At 41.5% G+C, this 10121-nt stretch overlaps 1 protein-coding gene across 2 annotated transcripts in view; it reads left to right on the top strand.

The window, feature by feature from the left end:
• The window catches only part of LOC118426323 (glutamate receptor ionotropic, kainate 3-like), a 34852-nt gene extending 24965 nt beyond the window's left edge, over positions 1-9887 (top strand). For both annotated transcript variants that reach the window (XM_035835632.1, XM_035835633.1), the window contains 6 exons: positions 55-183; positions 559-786; positions 2623-2739; positions 3267-3405; positions 5296-5521; positions 9624-9887. In XM_035835632.1, coding sequence (XP_035691525.1) covers positions 55-183; positions 559-786; positions 2623-2739; positions 3267-3405; positions 5296-5521; positions 9624-9827 — 1043 coding nt within the window. In that variant the 3' untranslated portion in view covers positions 9828-9887. The remainder of the gene's footprint in view (positions 1-54; positions 184-558; positions 787-2622; positions 2740-3266; positions 3406-5295; positions 5522-9623) is intronic.
• The last annotated feature ends 234 nt before the right edge of the window (positions 9888-10121 follow it).

Below are 10121 nucleotides of genomic sequence, written 5' to 3' on the forward strand. Positions count from 1 at the left end.
ATTCTAAACTATATTGCTCAATGTATACTGATTACTGCGTTTTCTCTACTTCAGGTTTCCTACTGTGGGCCACCAGTAGAATTCGCTACACGCTCGGGGTTGGGGACCTGGAAAATGACAACGACAACAACTTCACTCTCAAGAACAGTCTCTGGTTCTCCTATTGGTCCATCGTCAGAAAAGGTAAGATTTTAAAATCCTCACGATGTCTTTTTCATCGAATAGCATTCGTCATTTTTGCATGGTATTCAGAAAATCATTGTATAGTAACTTTTTACCATGCAAGATCACATTGATGAAATGGAAGCGAGTCATCTCAACTGTCATACAATAACCACTGTGAATACATGCATGAAACTGCATTCTGTGGCTTTGCTTTCGCTTCGCTCACTCGCGGTCGTTTATCCGGTAGTTATAAGAACCCGACCATAACATCATTTACACCTTATTGTTTATTATTATATCTGAAGGTTACGTACCTCTTCATTGTTTATTATTTATTATATCTGAAGATCACAGAAGATTAAGCAACTTATATAATATTTTATTTTTCACCAGGCGGAGAGCCAGCCCCTCGTGCCATCCACACCAGATTGCTTGGGGGCTTCTGGTGGTTGTTCTCCCTCATTGTCATGGCAACGTACACTGCCAACCTCACGGCTTTTCTGACAGTCAAGCGCCTGGAAACCCCCATAAGATCCCTCGAGGACCTGGTCCACCAGTCGACTGTGGAGTTCGGCACCGTCAGGGGCAACTTTCTCTACAACTTCTTTCGGGAACAGAAAGGTGCTTTACACCATATTTTTTCCTCTCATTGTCCATTTAGACCATGTTGATTTGATTATATGGATGACATCCTTTGAAAACCCTATAACTGATGGGCAATGACCCTAATTGACGCAGGCGCAGAAGGTCCAAAACGAGTCCATACAGTATTTTAGCCTATTTTCGATTTTTAGCAGGAAAATGTAAGTACATTTCATATTGGTGAGACAGTGTAGGTTGCAGATGTTCAGATTCGGCCAAAAAACTAGGCTTTGGTCCATCTAATTTGAAGTGCTGAGTCCCAAAAATGACGCCATGAAAAAGCAAGATGGCGGCAGGTTTGACCGCTGGAATAGTTGCACTGGTCAGAAAGTTTAAAGATTAGACTTTTGGACACTTGAGATAGCGGGCTGCTGTGTGGGGTGAGTTCTTATGACCTGGAATGTTCACGGATGAGATTATGACACCCTGAACTTGCTAACTTTTACATTATCGCCTATGCAGATTTGTATTAGTGGTAACTGCTCTGATGCGAACATGCGAATAAAAAAAGTTTGGCAAAAAAAGTTACCTTCAGTATGAAATGTAGGTAGTCAGAAATATTGGAAAACAATGTCTAAACACAATTAGTGAAGTATACCAAACACTAGATTTTTATTTCTGTTCTTTCACATCTTCTTTGGCATTCTATGACATAAGTATCCATTTCGGCAATCTACATTTACGGTTTATAAATGCTCGTTTTACAGTTAGCTGCTTTGTACGATTCAAAGTGTGATTCAAAACTTTTTATTCTTATTTCTTGAAACGGCCGAAATTTGATGCGCGCGTGGATGTCATCCATATAATCAAATCAACATGGCCTTATGAATAATACGGTTATGTGGTACTTTCCATAAACAATAGACGTTACTTAAGAAAGAGCATAGTGCTATCATAATGCCAAATAGCAGGTACTCAAGCAACGATATGTGTCGATGAAGGTTAGACATCCAGGTAATAAGATATACCAAAAAGCAGTTACTCAAGCAACTGGATATGATTTTGGAAACGGTCAGACGTTTCAGATGGTATCCACCATCTTTCGTCAGTGACACTTTTGTTGCTATTGGAATCCAATATTAATATTTTGGAAACGTCATCCTTTTAATGCAGCATCCTCTACTTTTGTCACTGACACTAACGAAAGGTAGTAGATGGTATCTGAAAGGTCTGACCGTTTCCAAAATCATCTCCAGTTGCTTGAGTAACCGTTACTTGGCATACCTTATTACCTGAATGTCTAACCTTCATTGACGTTGCGTTATCATTGTTTAACAATGAAGGGCGGCTCTTACAAATGTTGTGATTATTGCTAACAATAACCACAACATTTGTAAGAGCCGCCTTGCTTTGTGCCATAATCAAATACAGTTTGATGCTCCAGTATCTAGGACAATTCGACAAAAACTATAAGAAGATATAAATGGACTGATATCATGTTGACTACTTCAAAAGTCATTATGGAATGTTGAATTGTGTTATTGTGTGTCTGTGTGTGTGTGTGTGTGTCTTTCCTCAACCCAGCTGTATGTAAAAATTATTACCTGAATTACCATCAATCAAAAGGTCCTGTGTTCTAATTCCCTGACGAGCAATCGTAGTGCCTTTGGAAAAGGCCATGTGCATGATATTCCTTACTCAACACAGCTGTAAAAATGGTACCTGACTTTGAAGAAGAGATTGTAGAAGAGATCAAATGCGGTGGAAGGAGAGGGATCGGCTTCTTCCAATACCGTGCCACAGTGGTTTAGCTATCCCAACGATAGCACAAGGAGATGAGTCTACCTTTGCCTACTTTTTCTACTACTTTTCCAGGTAGTGAAAACGTCTTTGACCGGATCTGGTACGCACTGGAAACCCAACCGGACATGCTGGTGGACAATCAGACGGAAGGAGTGGAAAGAACACGGCGTGGGAACTATGCCTATATCGGTAAATGTTCACAACGCCTTATGCGTTTCTTTCAACAATATGCTAGCATGCATTCTGTATCTGTATCTGTATAGACGGTATAACCACCCTTCGGCGTAACATACTTGCTACTATTTCCAAACCGGGACCACGATTTGTCCACGGTGTCTATTTGTTTCCCGGTTCCCGGTAACTCCAAGTTAAAAAAAATCCCGGGACCCTACCATGCTCGAAAATGGTTGCCCCGCAGTACAACATAGGGGTAACTCTCAAAACAGCCCTGCCACCTCTTCAATTGTGGCCAAAGCATTAGTCGGTAAGGCCTAGTTGACAAATGATGTTATAAAAGACACCAAACTACACAAGACGTAAAGGGAATAGTCGTGGTCATTATTTTTGTATATTTTTACGTATATATTTCTGTTTTGGGGCCGGCCGGGTCCAGGTTTGAAAATTTGATATTAGCCTTACCAGAAACACATATTTCCTTTGGCATACATATTCCTTAGCTTTGTGCCCAGCCTAACTGTGCATCCCGTTCTGTCTAGGAGAGTACCCTGCTCTCGAGTATGAAGTTCGCCATGACGAGGGGTGCCAGCTGATGATGGTAGGGAACCCCTTCATGACACGTGGGTACGGCATTGCCACCAAGCGGGGCAGCTCACTCAGCAAGACTCTGTCTGTCGGGTACGTTCACTGTTTTACTCAACAAAAAGGGTCGTAGGATCGTCGTACGTTCGCTAACTTCTGGCATTTTGGAGGACAAAATGTAAGTCTCCTACAAAGTTCAATTGTCTTGGTACACAAAATGCTGCTTTGGATCCATATCGGTGGTTGGTTCTTTCACGGTATGCTTGAAATCATATGGCATCAAAATCGTACGACGATCGCGCGACCTTGTGACCGCGCCCTAATACCCCTGTTACCTTGCGCGAAAATCGATCGGACGACGATTTTGCGGCAATCGCCCGAGCCTCGCTTACAATAACGATTTTATTGCACAACAATTGTACAAGGTGCAAAGTATGGCTTATATGTGACAGGGACGGTTTTCAGGTAAAAAATTCGCGCAACCCTCTGTTGATCTTAGATATGGCCGATCTTCCATCGATACGCCCGAAGATCGTGGATAATGTGACAGGGGTATTAGTGACACTGTACTCAATTTGTGCAACGTATTTTGATAGTACCACTCAAACATGATTAACATAAAGAGAGATACTTACAATCATAATAACATTAACAACAGAAGACATCAGTCTACCAGAGCTAGAAGAATTTAGTCTCCTGGATGATACATAATTGTGTGAGCTGAGTAGTATAAGTTTGAAATCGTATTAAACAGTTATTAGAGGTGAACCTCTGAGGACAAGACAATGTCTACCAACGTCAAACAAGCGACCAATTAAGTATGATAGATTGTCTAGGAAGATCTTTCTATGCGCTGAAACATTCATTGGTACCTTTATTGGTCTCACTATGTAAATCTACAACAGGATTAAGTTATCTGGGACTTAATCTCACAGTAGGGAGAAATTTTGGCGTCGTGTTGGCGGAACAGTTAGAGTGTTTGGTTCAGAACCAAGAGGCCCTAGGTTTGGATCCTCTGGGAATACCTTGACCTTGATCTTGGTAGGGAAAACGGAGTTTTTCACCCGTTTTTACAGTATTGTATGTGGCTTAAATCTAGAAATAGAGTTCTTCCTACCGGCCCTAACTTTCTCAGAACATGGTCGATAACACGACATTTACTTTCCTTGGCCTAACCGTACCAACGGAGCCAGAGATAATGAATACTTTAACAGGCAACCCGACGATCTTTGATTTACAGTCAGCAGTTTTAGCATGGCTGTGATATACGGGAAATGAAGTGGATTATGTCATAAAGGGTAAATGTTGTTGTAAGACTCCGCCGGTCGTTTTGAAAGCTCTCGGTCATTAATCTTCATGATGAGGCAAACAGGGCGTACGCCCCCGAAAAACAATCATCTGCCATATGTTCACACCTGTTGTGGCCTTTGAAATACAGGCAAACCTGGCCAAGCGACCACTTCTTCTTGGCGACCACCTGGCTATTACGATCGCTTTTCCTCGGTCTCGAAAATTTTCCCCGTTGACGTGAGCATTATGCGACCTCTTCACAACGACCACATGTCCTAATTGAGTATGACTTTACATTTTATGTCAAACTGCTCTTTCTACAATCACGAAAGAAGAGAGATGTTTGAAGAGGCCATCAAATTCCACCCAAACTTCCTCACATTCACTCACAAAAAGAAAAAGTTCTCCTTCTAACATCACAAAACCCACACATAATAGAAAAGGTGGGATCTTTCGTCTTCCACTGTCTTCGAAAAAGGAGTCGAACCCAATAACCCAGGTTCTAGAGTTAGCTTTTACTAGCTTCCTTGTTCGTCCGTCGGCATCGACGATGACCAGTGGCATCGCTGAGCTTTAGACTAGAGTACATACTTGTGATATTGATTTCACACTGTTTGAATCTCTCGTGTTATCTGCAATTAGCACACGGGCAAGAATTTGCAATAAACTTTATTATTATTATTATATTTCACACAGCATCCTCCGTCTCCAAGAGAAAGGGAAGATAACTCAGCTGAGGGAAAAGTGGTGGAACAACAGAGGATGCTCCCTTTTCGGCAGACCACCGAAGACTGGCGCAGAGGGACTCGGCCTCGATACGTTCTTCGGGGTGTTCGTCGTGCTGATATGCGGAGCCGTGCTAGCGTGCCTGGTCTCTGTGCTGGAAATACTCTACTACAAATGCTGCAAAAGAAAGTCCATGGTGTGTGTATTATTCTTTGTAAATAGTAATTATAGTAAAGGCGCACTCTCACTGCACTTGCGTCAAGCTTGTGTCACTGCGGGGTTCGAAAGATACTTCACAAATTTCATGAGATAAAGAACGAATTTTATTCCTTTTTTGTCTTCTTCAAGTCATACATGTACGTCTTACGCAATATCTAAATCATTAAAAAAACGTGAAAATAACAAAACAGTGACTCAGTGACGCAAAGTTGACGCAAGTGCAGTGAGAGTGCACCTTAACGTAGGTTTAGTACCCTATTCTGTACCGTATGCATACATTCAACCACTTGATATTTGTATGTTAGAAGTTTATGTTATTTGCCTGTATTTAGACCACATTCAATCGTTTCATGTATTTGATTTTTGTTCACTTGCAATTAGCCCCACGGGCATGAATAATGTTTCTTTAATTGTTGTTACAGTGGGTATCCCACTTGGCTGCGCCAAATTGCGATTGCGCCCACTTTGCGAATTTGTGCCAACTTTCCATTGCGGCCACACTGACGTATCACGAATTTGAGCCAAACAAAATGGCGGCCGGAATGTCACATTTTCCGTTTCGATAAAAGATACATTTATTGAAATCACAGTATTGCCGCTGAATTCAAAACCAATACAATGATTAAAAGCTCATAAAACGAAGATTTGAAATTATAAAAGGATTTTCACCGTTTTGCGTCTATTAACGCCATTTTATCAGTTTCAAACATTTCAAATTCAAAAACAACGACTCAATTTTAGGTTAGAAATGGCAATGTCTAGCGCAACCTAGCGCGGTCTAGAGAGATATAACCGCTTAGGGTTTCTATTTACAAGTTTCAGTCCGTTTCATACGGATCATACATGCAGAGAGAGTAGACAGTAGAGACATAGTATCTCACTGCACTTTGGTCACCGGTGCGGTACTGCATGGTTTGAAAGATCACTCGACGGATTTCAGAGATAAAGAACGAATTTTCTTATGTTTTGTGTATTTTGCTGCCTTCTAAGACATACTTTTATAATACTGTAAATGCAGAAATGTTCGCGGTGGATTAATGTTCGCGGTTTTCGCGGCGGTCGTTTCATCGCGAATTTAAAACCACCGCGAACATTTATTCATAACAGTAAGAGACTGCAGTGCGTGGTGCTACCGCGAAATTAAAACCACCGCGAAAAGTCCATTTTCCCGCTACCGCGAAATTAAATCCCCGCGAACTTAAATGCATTTACAGTATGTAAATTTTCAAAAAATCTGAGAAAATAACACAACAGTGCCGCAGTGAACGAATTAACCCCGCAGTGCCGCTCCGGTGCTCCAAGTGCAGTGAGATACCACCTTTACGGGGTGACGTACCCCTTCTTTTAGCTGAATCATAAGACAAACTTTTATGCATCATAAGACAAACTTTATGCTTCAACTTTGCCTATTTCAGAAGGGGTCACGTCAGAAGTTAAAACCGACACACAATTTGGCGGCGCCAAGACCATATCTTCACATTGCATTTGTGGAGTATACATTGTATTATTGTAGCTGAAAGGCATGCTGAGGAAAAAGCCATTGCAGCAACCTCATTTCCCCTCACACGGCCTTAACAAAAGCAAGAGGAAGCGTAATAAAATCCATTTAATGGGAATTGAATGCGCAGAATTTAGTAACTGTCACCGACAAGATCCGGGGTTCATGTGATAACTGTCATACACAGGAAATTACTTCATAAACTAGATACCCAAAGTCTCCTTCTGGCTTTAGCTTCTTTCTTATGTTCTATATGAGAAACGGTGATGGTTTCAAGTTTGTAGTGTCCATTTCCGTGCATTAGGACATTATCTCCTCTTGGCGCCCTCGTCAGACACCACTATAGCGTTTGAGTAATGATAACATTGTGGGTTTGCGCCTTAATATCACAGTGGTCGTGGGGCTAGAGAGACACGGAGTATGTAGCTAAATCCTTAAAGCGCAAAACTCATATACTGAACTCATCATCGACGTTTGCTTGTGGCTGAGCATAAAGTTCTTGTCAGATCAATCCTCAGTTACTGTCTGTGGGTGTCGGTGTCTCATGTGGCTACTCAAGTGCAGGGCAGGGTTGGTGTTGAGCGAGAGTGGATGAGCTATTCAGGGATGAAAGAGTAAAATTAGAAAAACATGCTCAGCCATTCAAGTCAACATCCTCCGGCCTTACTCGCATAAAATTAATTGGGTGTATAACTTCTTCAAGATAAGCTACAATTCACCAAGGACGAGAAACTCTGTAATAATTCACAAGTCGTTAGAGCTTGGAATTCTTGTTACCTCTCCCAAGAATGTTATGTTTTTGTCAGTGTGTGTCCTTATCTGTGTACACAATAACTCCAGAATGCCTGAATGGATTATCTTGATACTTAGTATTTAGGTAGGTCCTTCTAAGACCTCGAAATGATTAGCTTTTTGGCTCCCTAGCGGCATGTTATCGTACTGCAGTTGAAATACCGTTTTTTTAGATCTAGAGTTCAGGACAAGCTAAGGTCACATATTTTTAATTGGTAGATAGCTCTTGTTGTTGGGAAGATGTGAAATGAGCTTGAGCCCTCTAGCAGTTTTTGTTGAATTGCAGAGGGCGTCAAAGTTGCAGATATTTGACTACAATCAATATCGTTCATTCAGCAATTTAGAAAATCTGGTAGGATTTGTCACAGTTTTCAACGATTCTGATAATGTTCTAATTCACTCATTGCTTATAAGCTCTTCATTTCTTTCTTATTTAAACGACACAAAAGTCTTAAAGTACGTCCAACTGTTCATAGGAGAAACCAAAAGACTTGAGTAGCAAAACTTCTATCCTAACAGCCTTATAGTACCTGCTCACAATGAACCTGTACATCAATTTCAATTTCCTTACATTTCATGATTACAGACTGTTGTGTGTGTGGTTTGTTACAAATAATTTGTTGCTCTTGTGCTTTGCAAGTTTGCATTTGTTTTTATTTTCTGTCTCGTGGCATTTCTTATGCACTTTTGTACTGTGCTCTGTTGATGGCACGAAAATAAGCTGTAAGCTGAAGTATATTTGTTTGTTTGAACCTTTATTTATTGATGAGAAGCTCAAATCGGCCTGCAGGCTTTTCATTGAGGTCATGAGGGAGGTGAGGGTCAGATAAGATATAACAGAGATACAGAGTACATCGAGTCCTAATAAAGCTATCAACATATATCACTGTATACAAGTGGTACGAAACATTCGTAGCGCGAAAGCTCATCGTTCATATAGTCCGTTCCCATTCGTTTTGGTCATTTCTTGTACTTCAAGAGTCTCTTAAAGCAGGTCAGATTTGGGGCCGTACGTATGTCTGGCGGTGGGTTATCGATCTTCTGAAGGTCTCGCGCCTAGGTTTTGGAACATCCAGATGACTGCTTTTGCTTTGTCTAGTTGTCCGTGTACTCTGGTCCTTGCAGTACACAAACATCTGGCGCATGTAGGGTAGTAGTTTGCTGTTTAATCCCCCTTCACACGAAAGCAAGAATGAGCCGGAATGCCTTCAGAATGAAAATTCTTTTCTATTCCTGGGAATTCCTGCGTTCTTTTGGCTGGCCTGAAAATTTTTGAGATGTCAAAAACTGTCGAGGTGCATTCGACGTGGAGAAATATCGAATGGCATTCAAATTGGATTCTAAATGTATTTTAACTATTCTAACTGCAGTATGACCACCAAAATCATCTGGGACATTCTTATCTCATTCGATGGAGAACCGAAACGGCAATCCACTTCGAATCCTGCCAGAATGTGGCAAAAAGAATTTCTGGAGTGCAATAAGAATTTCAAGAATGCATTTCGAATTCACAGGAATAGAAAAGAATTTTCATTCTGACGGCATTTTGGTTCTTTCTTTCTCGTGTGAAGGGGATATAAGGTCCATTTGGAATTCCCACTCGGAATCGACCCGAATGTGGCAGGAATTTTGCAAATACTTTATTCTGGCTGGTTCTGCTTGATTCCTGCTAATTCGGTTTCAGTGTGAAGGCCTTGTAGATTAGCACAGGCATTGTTGCACTGGTGTGTTGCTTTAATGTCGCCATCATGCCCTGTATCTAAATGTTGTAATAAAAAAATACTTCTAGATGACTGGAACGACGACAGAACTGGAGAAGCTGATGGTCGACACGGAGGCAGACAAACTTGCCAGAACGACGCTGAAGTGTCTGGAAGAGGGCAGCCTACAGCTGGTCATCAGAAAGGCTGGGGACAACCACCTGGTCGGGAACAACGTGCCTATCAGCATCTCAAGGGAAAGTCTCCACAAGGAGAACGACAAAATCGACTGAGAGTCTGAACAAAAAATGGTCATTGCCGTGAATGAAGGCCAGACATCCAGGTAAACAATGTTTAAAGACAACTTATTCTCTACATCCTTCTACGCAGGGACATCCAACAGCCAAACTGCCTGTCTGGATGTGCCCTGCGCATGCTCTTTCAACCGTCACCCTTAGCTCCTGTGGACGTCCCTCCCAAACCAGCTGTCAGCCAATCAGAGAATAGGCTTTCCGTTTTCAAAAGCTGTCTCGCATGTATAAGGGTAACCTTATTGATATTTATAAGCAGGGCGGTCAGAACTAGGA

Source organism: Branchiostoma floridae, chromosome 11 (genome assembly GCF_000003815.2).
Source record: "Branchiostoma floridae strain S238N-H82 chromosome 11, Bfl_VNyyK, whole genome shotgun sequence".
Classification (NCBI taxonomy): Eukaryota; Metazoa; Chordata; class Leptocardii; order Amphioxiformes; family Branchiostomatidae; genus Branchiostoma; species Branchiostoma floridae.